This window comes from Telmatherina bonti, assembly GCF_933228915.1.
Source record: "Telmatherina bonti genome assembly, chromosome: 17".
NCBI classification, from domain to species: Eukaryota; Metazoa; Chordata; class Actinopteri; order Atheriniformes; family Telmatherinidae; genus Telmatherina; species Telmatherina bonti.
The window spans coordinates 8638731-8659850 of record NC_136615.1 but is presented as its reverse complement, the minus strand read 5'-3'; the positions used below and the strand labels follow the sequence as shown (position 1 = coordinate 8659850).

Here is a 21120-nt window from a genome sequence, read left to right as displayed (position 1 = left end):
GAATTGTTTAGTTTGAGTGAAATTTGCAGGACAGGGAGGCTGAGAAGTGTCCTGCTCGGCTGCACTCATCCGCCTGCAGTGCCTTCACTCTCCTCAGACTCCACAGCTTTGGACTGCGTTACATCCCCACAGTGAAATACGACTACTTAAACAGATTACCAGCTCTGGATGAGACACCTTGTAAGTCACCCCCACTCCCCCACACCAGCACAGCTAACCCTCACCCCACTCCCCCCCAAAACACACACACCATCCACCCCCCACATCCCCTCTTATGTAAGTGTGTCCTGATCACACTGCAGCCCACTGTCACCCACATCCACTCACACTCCTTCTCCACTAAAGTTTCATTGTCATTAAGGTCAGTGTGTGTGAGTGCGCGCGCGTGCGTGCATGGGGTAGGCGGGTGCGAGAGAGAGAGAGAGAGAGAGAGAGAGAGACTACAGTGACTAGGACAGCAGAGCACGCGGAGGAGAGGAGGAGGAGGACAGATCGGAGGCAGGAGGCGCTGCTTGCAGTCAGGAGGATGCTGCTCTGACATGCGGACCTTCTCCTGCGACCTTCTCGGCTCTTCCTGAGCAACTGACCGCAGATCAGCCAGCAGACACACCCGGAGCTCCTCTCCCTGCTGCTGTCCTCGTGCCCCCTCCCCGCCCCCCACGGACCGGCTCCTGTCGCCATGCCGCCGGCTGCCCGCTCGGTCCGGCTGCGCAGCGGCTTCCCCGCCGTGCTGTGGATCGGGCTGCTGTGGAGCAGCGTCTCAGCAGGAGGTGAAGTCGCAGCTCACAAACCTTTTGCGTGTTTTATTTGGTGTATTTGCAACTGCTTGTCGTGGATTGTGTTCGAGCTGAGCGCCAGCAGCAGCTCGTCTTCGTGGGCATCCCTGACTTGTTTGACATTCCGTGGGAGGATGAGGAGAGAGTGTGTTGGATCCTTTCAAGTCTTAATCAGCGTTAATGAGAGATGCCTCGTGCAAGCTGCTCAGCAGCGTGCACGCATACTGAAAAAGTGCACGTGAACCGGTGCCCACTCGTGTGCGTGGGAGCCTCGACCAGGCAAGAGTTAATGCAGAGGAAGAGATCACCTGTCAACAGGCGCTGCGGTTAAACTCGCGCGGAGTGGGAGGCTGAGGGATGGTGTGTGTGTGTGTGTGTGCGTGTGCGCGCATGGACAGAAAGTGAGGACAGGGAAGTTGCTGCTTGTCAGATGGAGGCAGGAATCTCAGCAGTTCTGGTTTGTTTGGACCCACTTTCTGGGAAGAACTCCGTTATTCGTGTCGTGAAATGTTTTCTGTGGATCATTGGAAGACGACCTTGGTGACGTCATCACGGCAGCTTTCATTGTGTTTCTTGTCAGAAACCCTTGAGCAGCTGGCGTGAGATTGGTGAGGCTGTATAAACACTTTTTTTCCTGGTTTTCTGACAGTAAATATTTTTATCTGGAACGTGGAACATCACCGTGGGTCTAAAAACAACACAGAGTGACCAAATGGCTAATCTGCAACAACACACGAGTATTTTAGGACGGTTTTTATGCAGTCGCTGCACAATTAGCAGAATGAAAATGAGGAAATGTGTTGTATGGGTTTACATTTACTGGTGATGCAGATCTGATATTGTGGGAAGCTGCTGGGAGAAATGGGAAACAGACATGCTCTTGTTTACTGGTTAGAAACCAATGAACTGGACTGTGGGGTGTCACCAGAGGGTGGCAGTGAAGGTTATATGGATGTGATTCGGTCGAAAAAGTAATAACCTTTCAGCAACACAACTGGACTGGCAGATTTCTGCACTTTAGCGCCCCCTACAGCTGCTTCCTGTCTCTTCTCTGAGCTCCGTCCAGCCAGTTTGATGTCGACTCTTCACTGTAAAAATATTGCTGTTGATTTTTCTGGTAACTGGATGTTAATGTAGGTTAACGTAAACCTTTTTTAATGGAATCATTACACTGATTTACATAAATATTTCACCACTATACCTGTGATTTACAGTATTACTATATTTTTAATTACAGTTTTGTGACTGTATATTTTACTTGGTTACAGCTTGGAAACCATCACTGATAGGGCTTAAATACATTCTTTTTAGATTACAAACTACACTTCAGACTTTGACTTCATTGATCCTGAGGGGAAATTCTTCTCCACAGATCGAGGCCCTGGTCCTATCAGCATGTAGGCAACATAGGACATGACATAATACTGCACAGAACACGATATTACATAACTAATCAATAGTGTCCTCAGCAGAGCCTGTTGTTTAGGACATCTGTGACTGCGGGCATCAGGTTTTTTTCTGCAATGAGCCGTCCTGCACCACAGTGTCCTGACCTAGCACCCTAAAGGGGAGCAGAGTGATGCATTCATGTAGTGGATGTGTACAGTTCTGTGTTATTGTGATTAAAATATGTGTAGCAGCCTTATTATTGAGTTTAGTGAGGTTGGATAATACAGAGAACTGGACAATATTTTATCTCCAATGCAGTATTAACACGCATGTTATGTTTTTGCATATAGCATGCACATCTATATGTATGTATATTTAACGCTGCTGAGCATTCATGCTCTGCGTGGTTCAAATGTCGACTTTTCCTGTCCTGGATGCTCAATGTTCTTGCTAACGGCAGCAGCTACAGAGGCCATGAAGTTAGCGGTGTTATGGTGGAAGGTAACAAGAGGAGAAAATGTGGATGCAGAAGAACTTCTGGCTCAACAGAACGGCTGTTTGGAACTATGCTGAGTAGGAGAGAGATGTCCGACTGCAAACGCAGGAACTCTGAGGACACTTGGAACACTTGAGCAAACCACCAGAGAAACACATTAAATCTCCATTGCAAACTACATTTCAACCACAAGGAACTGTAGATGAATCCAGGAGATGTTTTGTTTTGTACCGTCTAACGGCATCAACATTACTGCGAGTCCTCGTATCTACAGCAAGCAGCAACCTCCAAGGGTTAAAAGTGAAGCCTATGCAGAAGTGCCAGAAACTGCAGTTCCCCCCTCGTCCACTAGGGGCTCCAGAACAGAACAAATCTCATTAAACTCGCATGTTAAAAAGACCAACTTCACAGCACAAATAAACATGTTTATAGCAGAAATAAACATGTTTAAAGCCTGGTTAAAAAATCCATTTTAGGTATAATAGGTCAGGTTCATGACCTTCATGACAACTGTGGGGGGAGTGAATTTTTTCTACCATTTAGAAGTAATTTCATCTAGAAACTGAGCATATTTAGGGGCGTCTCCTTTTGATTGACAGGTACCTGATATCCTGCTTCAAGAAGGAGGAATGTAGAACAACCACAGTTTTTAACCGGACCTACATCTTAACTTTATATGCAGTTGTTCTTACAACCACTAGGGGGCGTATTTTCTTGCAGAAAATATACCTTTAATCACTTTCAGCATGTGCAAATTGGACAATCTTCTTTCTTCCCCTCTTTAAAATTATTTTATTATTTTTTTAATAGTTGCTTATAACTTGTGACTAATATGTTTCTTACTTAACATTCTGTGTGCTTACAGATGTTTAGTGGAGTTATACAGGTTGTCACTAGGATGGTCAGAATGAAATCATGCAGCTACAACACCCTTAATGACCACTTCTTTATTAAATGGCTTTAAGTTGCTGAAATGTCATTTCGTGAAGTATATAATTGATGCTCTGCAGAACCTTGTCACACACATTTAACAAGTTGCACATATGACTCAACATGGCATTATTGGTGCGTTTTAAAGTGTCACACTCAGTTGTATCGTTTTAGCTAAACAAGCTGAAGTGCTGGAAGCAACAGCGACTACATAGCGAGTGAATTCATTCAGCATTCATGTGGAGCGCCTGCAGAAAGCTGCTGCACGCACACGGCTCTTGAATGTGGTTGTGCTAACGGCTGGCTTGAAATTGCAGGGTTGATGCTGTTTAATTGACAATCTGGCAACTTGAGCAGACAAACATGGAATACTATTGGATCCCTGGCTGACAAATACTCATAATAAAGTTGAAGGGAAAAGCCCATTTTCAAAGTTCATACAGAGAAACAACAAAACTTGAGGCAATACTGGAGTCAATGATCCTCAAAACTGGAGAAAAAAAAACATTTAGTGTTTGTTGTTTTTGTTTAGCACATACAGCTCTCAGCTCTCCACCACAAGACGAGCGGTTCGGTCGGCAGCGGCAACCGCTCAACATGATAAATTACTTTTTTACAGGTTAGTTTGTGGAGCTTGTGGGTTCTCCTATATCTCCAGCAGCTTCTATTAAATTATTGCAGAATCAGAAGAAGTCAATGTTACAGAGGTCGAAGCTCAAGGCCTTCCTGCTGGTTTTCATGTGAGGAAGGTCACAGCGTCTTCATCGCTCCACACAGATCTGATGCTGTCATGTCCTCACTGGAAGTCATCACTTATTCACCAGGTCTGTTTTTCCTGCACGTTGTTGCTGTTGTCGCTCAGCATGCTTGACTGTAAGAACGCCAGATTTCTTTGTGTAATACATCACTTAAATGTCACAACATCCACATTTCTGTCATATAGAATATACAAGAAAATGGTAATCGAGATCAGTGAGGGAACGAGAACCTCATGTCAGAACTGTTTGCTGAAGCTTGGCGAAAGCCAGTTTACTGTTCTCTGCCACTGTTGTGCATATTGCTGTCACAGTAGCGGTGGGGATGTGGACCCAAATGCAGGAGTTGGGAAACCAGGATGCAGAAATCATGATTTTAATCCCATGAACAAAGTGAGGGCAAAACAAAATGAACCAGCAACTCAAGACAAAAACTGAGGGGTATAAATACACAGAACACAACGAGACACAGGTGAAACTAATCAGAAAATCAAACCAGGTGAAACTAATGAACAGGAACCTAGGCATCAGAGAACTAAACAAGGAAACCTACGAACCAAAACAGGAAGCCAGAACTAAGGAGAAACACAAAATAACACATGACAAGTGCGTTCACAATGCTGCCTGTCAGTTCTTAAAATTGAATTTAAAGACAATAATAAGTCGATCTACATTCCTACCCTCACCTATGGTCATGAGCTGTGGGTCGTGACCGAAAGAACGAGACCTCGTATACAGGCGGCTGAAATGAGTTTCCTCCGCAGGGTGGCCGGGCTCTCCCTTAGAGATAGGGTGAGGAGCTCGGTCATCTGGGAGGAGATCAGAGTAGAGCCGCTGCTCCTCCGCATCGAGAGGAACCAGTTGAGGTGGTTCGGGCATCTGGCCAGGATGCCTCCTGGACCTCCCCGGTGAGGTGTTCCAGGCACGTCTCTCTGGGAGGAGACCCCGGGGAAGACCCAGGACACGCTGGAGGGATTATATTTCTCGGCTGGCTTGGGAACGCCTCGGGATCCCCCCCGCAGAGTTGGCAAATGTGGCTGGGGAGAGGGAAGTCTGGGCTTCCCTGCTTAGGCTGCTGCCCCCGCGACCCGACCCTGGATAAGCAGCTGAAAATGAAGATGAAGATGAAGACAATAATAAGGCCGTTGAACTTGTGGGTTTACACTGCTGCTTCATTATCATAACCCCACATCATGATCTGAGCAGATCTGCAACCAGTTTTCCTGACAGAAATCTGATTTGAAGGCTATGAAAGTGATAAAGAGTTGTGACAGAATGAGGTTCTGGGTCTGACGGAGTCACAAAGAGGTATAAAAGCTCAGGAAGGTGGCTTCACTTGCTGCATAATCCTCCCTGCACATGAGCTGAGCTGAGTTTCAGCATGTGCAGGCATGCCGTTAGCCTGCGGTACCTTGTGGAGGGGTGATTATTGGTCATTTTCAGCAAAGCCTCTCCTCAAACTAAACAGCCATCTTGTTCTTCTGCTGCTCCTCTTCGCCTGCTTCATCTGTTGTCTGAATGAAGATTAATTCAGGTCCATGTGACCTCACTTTGCATCGCATCACTGAACCCTCATCTGACAAGTTACTGGTTAGAGACCACCCGCACTGAACATCATCTGGTGTTTTTGGAGGGTTGAAAATAACTTTTCAGCAACACGTTACTGCCATAGACATCATATATACATAAACGCCGCACTGAATCACGCTGCCTATACAAGCTGACGTCTCATCGCGCCGCCATCTTGGATGGGTCTCGCATGCGCCTCCAATGCATTTGTAAGGTGTAGCCCCTACCACAACAATAATTTTACAAATTTTTACATGATTTTTCTCAGTTTGGTTTGTTACAAAGGACAGAGATATTGTTATGATACAGATCACTGTCAAACATTGAAAAAAAACAAAAAAACGGCGTGCTTTTATGCTAAAATATTTTTTATGAAGCTATTTAACAAAGACATAAGGTAGCTGCAATATAAATAAATGTACAAATGAAGTTGATACTAACATGTTTGATTGTTTATTGATGCATTTAGATTTATCTATTTTTATCTGGTCAAATAAATTATTATTCAACCTTGTAAAACGTAATTCCACACAATCTGCTTTCAATATTTCGCCAGTTATTTCAACCGTATGCTGAACAAATTACAGGAATGGTTGCGGGGTTTCTCTTGATTACAGTTTACTCTTTTGTTTTAGTTACATTTATCATTTAATAAATATAGAGATACTGTTGTACAAAGTTTGAAACTAAAGTATTGTATAAAAACTGTGCAAATCAAAAGTTACAGAGAAAACCACCTGAAGAGAGCAGACCTCTGCCAAGGCCTTTAAAAAGTTCCTAGATCCAAACGGTGATCCGGATCACCGCCAAAATTAAAGTATTCCTTCCTTTATATGTTTCCAACAAGTTATGGAAATATAATGAAAATCCATCCAGAACTTTTTAAGTTATCTTGAACACAAACAGACAAACAGATAAAGCCGGTAAAAACACAACCTCCTTGGTGGAGGTAATTATGCTACCATGTAAAACTCTCTTTGTGAAGCATTAATATATTTTTCCATATAAACCTCATAGGAGTAAAATTTATCATTTGCATTTAGTAGACTATTCACTGTGTTAACATTATTTATCAACCAGTTATGTAGAAAAGTGTTTTGTTTGTGTGTAATATATACGCGTTGTTCCACAGAAAACAGTTATGTGGGGAAACTACGTTGACTCTGCAGCAAGACTCGAAAGCGGAGATCCATCCAATATAACGGCGACGCTGGTTCACTCTCCAGCGCTCAATGAGGCGTCTACGTATTTACGACGTCTATAGTTACTGCTACCAACCCAGTAAACGCTAAACTCAGCATCGCCCCCTAGTGGATTAACTGTAAAAATCGCAATTTAAAAGATGCATTGAAGCACGAGGGCAGTGACGTACGTGAAGGAGCCATAACCACCTGTTCTCCGTCCTCTTTGCAACATTTATGGCCAGGGTCAGGGTATTCACGCTACGTCATTGTGTGGTGAGGTTTCTGAGCGTCTGCGTGAGACATATTCTGTGTTTCTGTTGCTACTAGTTGGAAAAAATTAAGTGTAATTCAAGTTTTAAGCAAATACCTTAAAATTGTGTAACAATACTAAATTCACATTCTTGCACTGCCAAACGCTACATAAAGAGATTATATACTAATAACTTTTAAAACTAGATGTTCCTCAGATGGGAGGAACATTGCTATTTTGGGGAACTTTCTGAACTTACTTCTAATTTTATTCAACTTTACTGTCTTAGAATTGACCTTAATATTCTCATATTGATCTATAATCTGAGTTTTATTTATCCTAAAAGCATTGTATTTAAACAAGACTGAAATGTTTTTATTTGTCTTGAGTCCTTCTTCACATATACAGATATTTATTCTCTTTTCTGTAACTCCAGCAGTGTTAAATTAGACCTCGTCGTTATTGTGGCTCCAGGTTTTTAGCAGAAAACTGGAAAACTGCTCACAGAGCTCAAACAGTGAAGAATGAAAATGAATTATTTGGAATATTTTGTTCTCTTTCTGTTCCCATCACATGCAATCCCGCATAAAACGTCATTACTGTCATCACCATGTAAAAGCTCCTGTTGGGGTCTCACACACTCACACTGAATGCTTTGTTCCAGAACATTTCATCATGTTCAGGCTTTGATTCCAACTTTGAACATCCGAGGCGACTGCGCGTCACCCGGCTGTCAGCCACCACTCTTCTTCTGAGTGTCAGTAATCCACCTCTTCATCACATGCATGTGGATCTCTGTGCACTTGTGAGGTCTTAAACTTGCTCCTCAAACATCCCTTTGTAGTTGTGAGGTGTAAAATGTCCCGCACACACACACCCACACGCTCAAACATGCTCGTGTGCATTCATCAATAATTTCTCAGCAGGCTTCTGTCGCTTCTGTGTTCGTGCACGACCTTTTCGATCTGTAACACACACAGCGTATCATGTGCTGCATCACTGGTTTCATCTCACCACCGGTGTTGTGTTTAATGAGCTCCTCCAGCAGAGCGCATGTGTGTTTATGAGTGTCTCTGTCATGATTGTGGCTTTGTGCGCTGATCGCTGCGTGGTCTGATTTCTCGGTGTGAGAACGATAATCTGGTAAAAAGACAGCTTGACAGGCGGGTAGAGAATCAGGAGCTCCATCTGAGGAGCAAAGCCAAGTGCATTTTGGATCCAGAGAGCGACATGTGGCCTTATCGACCAACAACAACAAGAAAATACCCACAATGTCAATACAGCATGTCCGCCTAATTAAAAAAAAAAAAATAGATCCTCTCCTCAAAAACCCATCCATTTTGTAATCTGTTCCTCTCCTCCCATCGCATCGCCTCTCCTCTTCCCTCCTCAGCTTCCTCTCTGCGGTTCCCTTCATCCTCCCTCCTCATCTTTTTATTTTCTCTCCTATTACTTGTGAGTGAGTGGAGAGAAAAATGGAACTGAGGGGAAGACAGAGGAGATTGTTTCTTCTGCTTGAATAACCCGAGCCTTATTACACAACCAGATCCTCCGGCTTCAAACTTTTCAGACTATTGTGCCAAGTTAGCATCAGAGAGAGAAGAGCGTAGAAGGGGAGGCGAGGCGAGGCTGAGGCGCACAAAAAGATGAAGGCAAGTTTGAGAAACAGCGGACACAGTTTCTGCTTCAAATACTTCCCTGTATATATGTATATTATTAATTTATAGTTTATACTCCTATAGTTTAGGATATCAAATGGCTCCCTGTGGCGTTAACATTGTATGAAAGATGGATGGAGCCTTCGAAGGTTAAAAGTGAAGCCTATGCAGAAGTGCATAAAACTGCAGTTCCCCCTTCACCCACTAGGGGCTGCAAAGCAGAGCGAATCCCCATAGACTCCCATGTTAAAAAGACCAACTTCACAGCAGAAATAAATACATTTACAGCAGAAATAAACATGTTTACAGCAGAAATAAACATGTTTACAGCAGAAATAAACATGTTTACAGCTTGGTACAAAAATCCATTTTCATTTAATAGGTCAGGTTTACCTTCATGACAACTGTGGGGGGAGTGATTTTTTTTTTTTTAACTCGCACGTTTAAAAGTAATTTAATCTCGAATTTTGGCAGATTTAGGGGCGTGTCCTTTTGATTGACAGATACCCGATCTCCCGCTTCAAGTAAGAAGAACGTAGGACAACCGCGGTTTTTAGCCGGTTAACAACGTGACTTAACTTTAGCCCGCTTACCTCCGTTAGCTGGTTAGCTCCTGTTATCTCCGGGTTAGCTCGGTTAGCTCTTAGCTACAGAAAGCTCGGAGTTCGCTTGATGTGAATCATCCACCATGACGCTCACAGCCCCCCTCTCAGCTCCACTTCTTTGCCCATATTTGTGTTTTTCAGACGAGACGACACGCATGCCCCTGCCAAGATGGCGATGGTAGGAACCGCCCAACAAGCTTCAATTCAGCTTTTCAGAAACCTACGGGTGACGTCAAGGAGGATACGTCCTTCTCTATATACAGTCTATGGGCGTTAACAAGTTAAACTGCCAGATAAATACAGATGTCTATATGTAAAGTGACTAATTATTGTAAATTATCTCTATTTTCTCCAACATTTTCTCCAAAAACCTTTTTATTTTGGTCTTTCTGACCTTGTGGTTACATGTCAAAAGGTTTGATTCTCATGGGCGGATTATCTGAGTCCCAGAGAAACTTGCTTTAACTGGTCTGCCTTTTAAAGCATCGATACTTAACTTTCCAACCTTAAAGCTATGTGTTTGAGTCATTTTAATGGCAGGCTGACATTAATTATGTTCCTTCCTGGACGTGTCGCCATCCTGCTGCATCCCAAGGGTGAAAAACCACACAGAGTTTTGCTTTATGGCATCATGTTGCACAGCTACAGCTGGATATAAACACACTGGCTGCTTTTAGTCCTGGCTGATTCCACAAAGAAACACAAGAAAACATCATCAGAGAAAGATGGGAAAAGAAAAAAACACTCAAATCAAATCAAATCAAATCAAACTTTATTTGTATAGCACTTTTCGTGCTTAAAAACAATACAAAGTGCTTTACATTATAAAACAATTTACATCAAAATAGATAAAACACTAACACACATACACATCCCCTTTCACCCACCCACAACCACCCTCACCCATGCCCTATTTGCCCTGTAACAGTTAAAAGAAGATGAATGAATGGCCAGGTGCATTTGCACCAGATGTGCACCAGATAAGGAAACGGTATTCTCAGGGAGCCTCTACACAAAGGGCTACCCCCAACCAAGACCACCCAGGCCATCACCATGGGGGCCACCCGGGTCCGGGCAGACAGGACCCACGCCACAACCGTAAAGCTGCAGCGCTGGATCCAGACCCACCAGACAGGGACAGCCCCCACAGCAACACCCATGCAGTCAGAGCAGGGGCAGCCCTCGGCGAAGAGGACCCCGATGAGGAGAGAGCTGGAGTGATAACTAAACAAAAATAAAATCCATTAAGATAAAATAATAAAATCTATACTATGTAAATCAATATATAAAATATATAAATAAATAAATAAAATTAACTAAAAAGAAAGATAAATATGGGTTAATATAAGAATGTTAAAACTTAGTTATAAGCTAAACTAAAAAGGTAGGTCTTGAGCTTTTTTTTAAAAACATCAACAGTCTCTGCAGCCCTGAGGCCCTCAGGCAGGCTGTTCCATAGGCGAGGCCCGTAATACTGAAATGTGGCCTCGCCATATGTTTTGGTACGAACTTTAGGAAGCACTAAAAGGCCGGTACCTGAGGACCTCAGGGTCCGCGAGGGTTCATACCTTAAAAACAGATCAGATAAATAAGAAGGCCCAAGACCATTAAGACATTTATAAACCACTAAAAGAACCTTAAAATCAATCCTGAATTGCACGGGGAGCCAGTGCAGCGACTTTAAAACAGGTGTAATGTGTTCCCGCCCCCTGGTCCTTGTCAGAACTCGTGCCGCCGAGTTCTGCAGTAGTTGTAAACTAGAAATACTCTTTTTGGGAAGACCAGAGAGCAGGGCATTACCGTAGTCTAGTCTACTAGAAATAAAAGCATGCATTAGTACCTATGTGCTGGCAAGAGAGAGAAATGGGCGGACTCTGGCGATGTTTTTGAGATGATAAAATCCTGTCTTTGTAACATTTCTGATATGTTGAATAAAATTCAGCTCAGAGTCAAAAATAACACCCAGATTTCGTACACACTGGGAGGATTTAAAACTCTGCAGTTTGCATGAAATGATCTCTCTCTTGTCTTCAGGACCGATGATTAAAACTTCAGTCTTGTCCTGGTTGAGCTGTAAGAAGTTCTCTGCCATCCATGACTTTATATCTAAAATACAGTTTAAAAGGGTGTTAACTGGCTCCAGGTCATCAGGAGACACGGCGATGTAAAGCTGTGTATCATCAGCATAGCTGTGGAAATCAATGCCGTGTCTCCTGATGATGTCCCCAAGTGGCAACATATACAGGTTAAAAAGTAATGGGCCTAAAATTGATCCTTGGGGAACCCCACATTTTATTTTATGGGTCTTTGAGGAGCATGTATCCATACTTATAAAAAACTGTCGATCTGTGAGATAGGAGTAAAACCATTTTAAAACAGTACCTGAGAGGCCCACCAGACATCTGAGTCTGTTTAATAAAATCTGGTGGTCTACTGTATCGAAAGCGGCACTGAGATCCAGCAGCACCAGGACAGAAAGTTTTTGTGCATCCAGATTGCCTCTTAGATCGTTCACAATCTTTAAAAGGGCCGTCTCAGTACTGTGGTTTGTCCTAAAACCAGACTGACATTTTTCTAAGATATTATTCCTGTTTAAAAACTCATTTAGCTGAATAAAAACAACTTTTTCTATCATTTTACTAAGAAACGGCAAGTTGGATACAGGTCTGTAGTTATCAAGAATGTTGGGATTCAGATTACTCTTCTTCAGAAGGGGCTTCACCACCGCTGTTTTAAAGGCGGTGGGGAAGACACCCGTCTGAAGAGAGGAATTTATGATAAGTAAAAACTCAGACTCAAAGAAGCCATAAAATTTCTTGAACAGTGATGTGGGAATAGGGTCTAAAAGGCAGGTTGTTGGGTTCAGCTGGGAGAAAACTCGACCAAGCATCTTTGTATCAACCAGGACAAAACTCTCCAGCTTCTCCTCGGGTAAAAACAATGCTTCAGATCTGTTAAAATCAACACTGCATTTAGATAAAAGACCGGATCTGATAGCATTGATCTTACTTCTGAAGTGGTCTGCAAAGTCCTCACATGCTGTTTGTGATGGTTGCATGGAGGACTTATTAAAACCAGTGTTTATTAAAATATCAATGGTTTTAAAAAGGAACTTTGGATTACTTTTGTTGACAGTTATGAGTTTTGAGAAGTGATCAGTTCTTACCTGTTTTATTGTGTTATTATAGATTCTTAGGTGATCACGCAGGATTTCATAGTGCACTACAAGTTTAGTTTTTCTCCATCGTCTTTCTGCTCTCCTGCAATTTTGTTTCAGCTTTTTTATTTCTTCAGTTCTCCACTGTGGCTTCAGTTTGGTTTTAACGGTTTTTAATACAAGTGGAGCTGCTGTATCAATTGCTGATTTTAATCTATTATTAAACTGATCAACAACTGAATCGCAGGAAGCAGGTAAGATCTCAGAAGGTGTTTGGTATAAAATTTCAATAAAATTCTCAGCCACTTCAGAAGTAATACATCGTTTCCTAACGGTTCTCACTGGGGCCCCCTGCTGGTTAAAACTGGTGACGTTAAAAAACACACAGTAGTGGTCTGATATGGCTAAATCCACGATAGAAGACACACTAACTGACAAGCCATAACTAATAATTAAATCTAATGTATGTCCTCGGTTGTGAGTCGGCTGTTTAGTATGTTGTGTAAAGTTAAAACAATCTAATAGACTTAAAAACCCTTTTGTCATTGAATCAGAGGGATTGTCCATGTGTATGTTAAAATCACCAGATATGATGATAAGATTGTGGGCGGCATGTATTGCTGATAAAAGTTTGGAAAATTCACTGATAAAAGCAGCATCATGTTTGGGTGGTCTGTAAACAGTGATGCAGAGGATTGGGGGACTGTTAAAAACAAAAGCATGATGCTCAAAGGTGGTGTACTGATCTAAAAGTATTTGTCTATTATTTAGGAGACTATTTGTTATTGATGCAGTACCACCACCTTTCTTGTTGCTTCTAAAGGACTTGCACTGACTTGTACTGACTGGAGAAATCTGAGAAGAAACAGGTTGCAAGATGGAAATTTGCCAGATTAGGTGGCGCCAAAGTGCAAAACTCTTTGCCAAAGTTCAGCAGTTTTCCTTTAAATTCCAAGGTTTAATATGATATTATGTGATTAAACATAATGACAGTAACTCAGGATGGCGACTACTTTTTGTCTGAGGCAGGAGGAGAGATGTTTCATTATGCAGACGCAGAACTAATGTCTACTAATGTTTATAGCTTTATTTGTAGCGGAAGCAGCAGAACAGAGCAAATACTGTAAATGGCTACAAAACAAACAGAAGCATGGCGGTATTTTTTTCAGCTGGAGACCAAAGGGATGAAGTTAGCTTACACAGGTCCAGCAGCGCCATCAGGGACTCAAGTACTCAGCCAGGAGTCTGGAACCAGTGGCTCCGGGGCATCAAGTGGCTCTTTGGACCTTCTACTATGGCTCTTACTAATATTGGCTAAAAATATATATATAAAAAATGTTTTTTAAATGTTGATATGATAAGAAATACAGTTTTTCCATTGAATTATTGCATCACATTTCCACAACATAACACCAAGATCTATTTTACAGAGTGTGTGTCGTATACTGAAGCGTAGGGTCTGCAGATGGACGATGAGCTGGTATCTGCTGGTAAACTCATCAGTGCAGAGGTTTTTTTTTTAATGGTTTGCTTCAGTTCCAGCAAATATTTCCTTTCTAAAATAACAAAAATATGTTGTTATTATATGGCGATCAGCCATAGACTCACATACACATGCACATAGATACATAGAGTCATCATCACATTTATTCATACCCGACCGTTAAAGAAGGATAAGAAATTGACTAAAGTAATAATAAATAAAAATTTGATGAAAATCGTTACATTATTTTCTAATTCTGGTTAAATAGAAATTAAAAAAAAAAAAAAAAAAGAAAAAAAATTCAGTTCTTTCAATGTGTTTAGTCTTCGCAGGTCCAGGTGGTTCCTCTCCTCGTATTAGTGGGAAACAGGGGAAAACACGGTAGTTTCCCGGCTAAAACGGAATACTTGACAGCCATGACTCTGACCAATCCCAAGCTAGAAGTACAGCGTAGCCGGGTCTGAAGAGTGCGTGCTGAGCCTCTGCCTACCGACGAAAAGCCTATGGCAGTTACAGTGTAACCCACCTGAAGCAGACGCCAAGCGGGTATAAACCGGCCTTCACCGCCACCTTCAGATTCAGAATGGAAGCTGCAACATGACGCCGTAACTCTACGGAAGCAGCACATTTCGCCAGCGCCAGCTGCGCCCGTCCCGACTGTACGCAGACGACACACGCGTATAAATCCAGCTTGCAGTAACCCGTTGTCGTCCATGGGAAGCCGGATCCTTTTTGATGTTTCAAAGTGGTCTCAAGCTGCTGTTTTTTCCAGGGTTTCTGAAGGTCTTTTAGACTTTATTTTGCCTCTAATGTAAACGTTGATGTCAGCTGGGGGGGGTTGATTCGCTTCGTTCAGCAGTTGGAAAGAATAAAATCTGCTTTTTTCATTGTGAACAAACGAAACGTTGCGCTAACATGTTAACACTCAAAATGCAGGAACAATCTTTCTGTTTACGTCTCAGATCAGGAGCGTCTGAGGAAGCAGGTTTATCCTGAGTTCTGAAGATCGGAGCGCTGCGCGGTTTGTGAATTCTTGTGTTGGATTTGGCTCTGAGCTGAAGCTTTGTGTCATTTTCTGTCAAACTGTGTCAGAAGTAGGTCGACAAAGTATCGCTGCAAACATACAGAGGGTGTTTTTCTTCTGGCTTGATCCTCGCGCGACTTTGTTCTCGTCTTTATGAAATAAGCCGGGCCCCGTATCTGATGTTTCTGGGGGATAGTCCACGCAGACGCGGCAGGTAAAAGATAACAGGAGCTTGTAGGACAAAAGCAGGCAGCAGAGCCAGAAAACAACAGAAAGTTGGAGGTGACCCCATTTTAATCAGCGACATGTCTCTACAGCGACAGGAGGGAGCAGGTGGGCTTAGAGGGGTTTAACCTTTCATTTCTCCGACAGCTCCCCAGAATATGAGCTGCTGATTATCACGGTTAGCCGGCGCTCTCCTCCTAATGAAGAGCCAAAGCTGCTTTTTTTTTATGAAGCTGCGAGAAGATTTGAAAGACTGTAGCTGCAGTTTGTAAGGTGTTATCCTGATGACTGCAAATCATCTGCATGCTGTTGCTGAGCCTTCACAAAACTAGAGCAAGAAAATCAACCTGCAGTGGTTTTACACATTCACAAGTCCTTTGAAAACTACTTGAGCTTCAAACATTATGAAGAGAACCTTGATTTGAGTTTGCTACAGAAAAAACAGCATTGTTCACCTTTTAGGTTTTTATTCTACATATATTTCAGTGGAAAAAGGCCACTTGATAAGTTCAAGTCACTGAAACTCTGAGATATCATCTTGAGAAGACTGAAAGTTTTGCTTTATTTCTACAACAAATAGCTCGTTCAGATGCCCAGAATATTCACTGCTACATTTCTTTCTTCTGCGGCACGATTCCCGTCACACTACTAATGACTTTTCAGCTCCTGTCAGCTGTGGAGTTAGAGGGGAAATGACATTAAACCCCTTAAAAATAACACTTCTCAACTTAAAATGTCACAGAAGTCATAGATTTGATCAGGTTCAGACCATAGCATAGACTGTATATAAAGAGATGGGCGGAGCCTCCGTGACGTCACCCGTAGGTTTCTGAAGAGCTGAATTGAAGCTCGGTGGGCGGTTCCTACCATCACCATCTTGGCAGGGGCATGCGCGTCGTCTCGCCCGAAAAACACAAAATATGGGTAAAGAGGTGGAGCTGAGAGGGGGGCTGTGAGCGTCATGGCGGATGATTGACATCTAGCGAACTCCAAGCTTTCTGTAGCTACAAGCTAACCAAGCTAACCCGGAGATAAAGGGAGCTAACCAGCTAACGGAGGTAAGCGGGCTAAAGCTAAGTCACGTTGTTAACAAGCTAAAAACCGCGGTTGTTCTCCGTTGTTCTGACTTGAAGCGGGAGATCAGGTACCTGTCAATCAAAAGGACACGCCACTAAATTTGCCGAACTTCGAGATTAAATTACTTTAAAACGGGCGAGTTAGAAAAAAATTCACTCCCCCCACAGTTGTCATGAAGGTAAACCTGACCTATTAAACCTAAAATGGATTTTTGAACCAGGCTGTAAACATGTTTATATCTGCTGTGAAGTTGGTCTTTTTAACATGGGAGTCTATGGGGATTTGCTATGTTTTGCAGCCCCTAGTGGATGAAGGGGGAACTGCAGTTTTATGCACTTCTGCGTAGGCTTCACTTTTAACCGCTGGAGGTTGCCGCTTGGTTTGGACACATGGAACAAGGCTGTGAACCTGAATGAACAACAGACCTGAAATCTCTGCAGGGACTCATCTGAAACCTCAGACAGAGATCACAGATCAAGCATCAAGACAAAGCTGCATTTAAAAAAAAATCCTAGGAAGGAGATCCAGATGGTGAAAACTGTTCTGACCAATCAGAGGCTGCGGTTCTGTTTGGAAATCATTGAACTGCTTGTTATCAGTTTACTGATGGAGGTCGTTCCTGAACACGGAGCTCATCTTGAATGATTCTGCATGCATTTCCTCATCGTGTAAATCTGTTGGAAAAAAAGCAGCTTTTCTCTCACATGACGTTATTTTGCTGCTTGTCTGGAGACCAAACATCAACATTTTAGAGAATCTTTAAAAGATGAAGATAACAAAAACAGTCTATCTTTCCTCTGAGAGATTTTTAGAGAAAATGTGTCAGTAAGTTCACATCTGTAGTGTGGGTGAAACCAACACGTCTCTGCAGAGTAAAACAACGACTGCAGAAAGTCTGGGCACGCTTTGGACTGTGAAGGACACACAAACATCTAGCAGCAGTTCTCCTTGTTCAGCTCCTTGTTTGGGTATATTTCTTCATTTCTGATTAGTTTGTGTGGGTTTGTGCGTCCTTGTTTGTGTTTGTTGCAGCTGGAAGGGTGGACGTGTCGCACAATCTGCCTTCTCAATTAGTCCCTGCACTCATTCGGATCAGAAGCGAGAAGTGCAGCTTTGTTTTGGTCCCTCACACAGTCAGACATATGGTCTGGGCTTCCACAACAAGTTTACAAGAGATGATAACATCCCAGAGAATTATTCTGAATCTGGGTGGGGGTGGAAAGATGCATGCAAACACACTCTTGTTGTGTTTTCTTGGTTTTAAACCTTCCTCCTAATGCTGCAGACAGCCTGCTTGGACCTTGTGACACACTCTTCTGGCTTTTTGAGAGGGTTTGAAAGTATGTGTGTGTGTGTGTGTATGTGTGTGTGTGTGTGTGTGTGTGTGTGTGTTGGGGGGGGGGGGTCTCAGGTCTCAGTGTGAGTTGTTGGTGCCTGCCTCAGTATCTGGGATTATCCTCTCTAGGATGACTGCAGGATTGCACAGATGCTGCTGACACTTCTCGACAATAGAGGCAATTAACTGAAGCTTAACTTAGTATATGTCTGTTTTAAGCTGTGCATGTGCGTGTGTGTGTGTGTGTGTGTGTGTGTGTGTGTGCACGCAGATAAACCTCACTTATCAAAGCAATAGTCTTCTGACTATGTGGATAGAGGGAGGAGAAAAATAGCTGTAAAGTCTCCTGTTTTAGCCAAGAAGCTACCGTATTTTCCCGTTTCCTGACATCCTCCTGTATTTTTACTTTCACATAAATCTCTTGTATTTTGATGCAGGGAGAAAATATACCAAAATGAGCAGATAAACCCTGCTGCCCCTGTGAAGAATAAACATGCAGCAACCATATAACATCATTTTCCACACGGAAAGAACTGCGTGCATCACATTTAGCCTAAACGACTGTTTAATTTCCTGCAGGTCATAAGAATTTCTTTTGTTAGCTGTATAAGTACTAAACAAAGTACACTGGTAATTTAGAACATTAGCTTTTCTCAATGAAATCTGAATATGTCTGTTTGCATCCTGAAAACAACTATATGATGTTCAGAAGGAAGTGGATAAACAATGATATAGGGCTGGGCGATATATCGAATATACTCCAGATATCGTGGCTAGTCCCATGTGCGATATAGAAAATGCCTATATTCGTCATATTCGAGTATCCTGTTGTCACGCAGGTGTTTTTAGCTGTGGACGGGGTTTTCTCACTCCTCGACTCTGCACCGCTTTGCACAGAGAGTTAAAGCAAGCGCACCTCGTTACGTACATAACGTGAGCTACGTGCTACGTCATGAGAGGCAGCGTGTAGCCACTGTTGCCAACTTGGTGACTTACTCGCTAAATCTGGCGACTTTTTTTGTGAAAAGCGACAAATCTAGCGACTTTTACTGGAGTTATTAGAAACTTTCCTGGTGTTTTGGCGACTGACTTTAAAGCGCATATTGTAAAGTTATTGTCAGAAGGAGAGTCTCTCCCCGTCCTAAAGCACTCAGTCGCTCCGGCTGCAGCTGCAGCCAGTCAGAGGAGCAGAGAGGACACCTGCACGACTCCACCTACAGTCACAATGAACAGCCAAATCCGCCACTGATCCCGCTCTGGAATACAGAGTGGGACGTAAATTACAAAGTTTTTCACGTCACGCAAAAATAATTAATTCTATTTGATTACATTCACAGCCTCTTTCACTTACTCACCTCATCCACTGTGTGTGTGACGCATATTTATCTGGCTCCTCATGTCTCTAGAAAGTTTATTGGAGACGATACGAGGACATTCTGCCTGTATTATAAGACTGATTTCTACGCTAAAGTCTGCGATTAAAAAAAAATACACGACAACTCAAAAACGTATCCATAAAGCAAAGCCTTATAATAGTTCATCATTTGAAAAGTCCCCCCTAGAGCTCCTATTTTCATACGTTGCATTTATTACATCATTCAAAGGCACTTTATTTTGTTTTAAAATGACATGTTTCTGCCACTGCTTTAACTGTTCAATAAATCCGGTTTTGATCAGTTTGCTTCGTTACAATTTCATCCTTTTGGCATGAATGTTTAAAATCAGCATATCTTAATGCAGTATGAACAATTATGTTTTAATGGAGACACAAAATCATCTTACTGATGTGATTGTATGCACCAAAGCATTCATTCAAGGCTAAGGTAAATATCGAGATATATATCGTATATCGTGACATGCCATAAAAATATCGGGATATTACTAAAAGGTCATATCGCCCAGCCCTACAATGAAACCATCAAGTGGTGAAAATAGCAGCGTTGCAATCATACCTGGTTGGCTAAATAGATATTTTAATGATTGCATGCTTTTATTAAACTTTTAGTGTAAATAAAACAACATATTCCATGTAAAAGTAAAAGAATTTCACTACAACTTTAATTTTTTACAGTATTTTCCAGGCTGCCATAGATATACCACTTTGCAGAATTTCTTCCCCGCACCCTGAGAGAAGGCTCATTTAAATTTGCCTGCATCGTTCCTGCTGCTGATCTACAATATTTCCACTGTTTTTGCACCTCATTACCTCTAAAGAGCTGCTGCAGGTAGCCCGCCAGCGTAATGTTGCTTAACTGGAACCACAGTTGACTTTAAAAGCTTTGTTTCCTTTTCCCATCAGTTCAAGTTTAATAGATTCCAGTGTCGATGGAGAAGGCTGCAGCGAACGAGAGAAGCTAATAATCTCTATGCTGCTTCATATTTAATAAACATTCAGGAGAGTTGTATCATTCTTCTGATCTTCTTCTGCCTGAAAGGGAATGTCAGACTATTCCTTTAAGCCCAATTTGGATGTCAGAACTGAATTTGTTCAAAGCCGTGGAGACTCTGTGATGATCTGCGGAGGAATGAGGACGAGCCAAATGAAGAAATTCTTGTAGAAACAGAAAATATTTTCTCTCTGAGACAAATCTATATTTAATGGCTTATTCCAGATGAGGTGGGGGGGGGGGGGGGGGGGGGGGGGGGCAATGAAATGTTGCTCATTTTGCTCCACTTCAAATGTTAAATTGTGACCGAAAGAAGGATTTGAAACGGTTGTCTGGGATTAGAGTGACACTTTGTATTTCCAGTCTGAGTTGCACATAAACTGGTCCTGACACTTTGCCTTGTCGAAGTCACTCAGAGCAGACTGGCACAATCAAGTGTGTCTGCAGCCAAACCTTTTAAAAAGGTTAATATTTCAGTTCCCATTTGCCTCAAAGCTTACACTAAGCCGCCGCTCTGCTTCCTCCTCTATCTGCCTTTGATACGAGAATCCCACTGAAGTCGTTGTGTTGACGCATTCAACAAACCGCGTCTGTGTCTGTGATAATCCACGCCGCTTAGAGCCACGCTGATAGCTGCGCTTGTCACGCCGTCGACTCGTTTGTACCTTCACTCGAGTAGGTCTGTGAGAGTCGTGGAGATGAGACGAGTGTGTTGGAATACAGAGAGGATGTTTCTGTTTCTTTCCACCAAGATTGGCCACTGCCGGGGCCTTGATGTTCAATACATCAGCCTGCTGCGCTCCGCTGCCCAGTCTGGGG

General features: G+C 42.6%; 1 protein-coding gene across 1 annotated transcript in view; it reads left to right on the top strand.

The window, feature by feature from the left end:
- Positions 1 to 679: 679 nt before the first annotated feature.
- The window catches only part of sez6l (seizure related 6 homolog (mouse)-like), a gene marked incomplete at both ends in the record, with an annotated part of 97552 nt that continues 77111 nt past the window's right edge, over positions 680 to 21120 (top strand). The window contains one exon of the mRNA XM_079256571.1: positions 680 to 770. Within this exon, the coding sequence (XP_079112697.1) occupies positions 680 to 770 (91 nt within the window). The remainder of the gene's footprint in view (positions 771 to 21120) is intronic.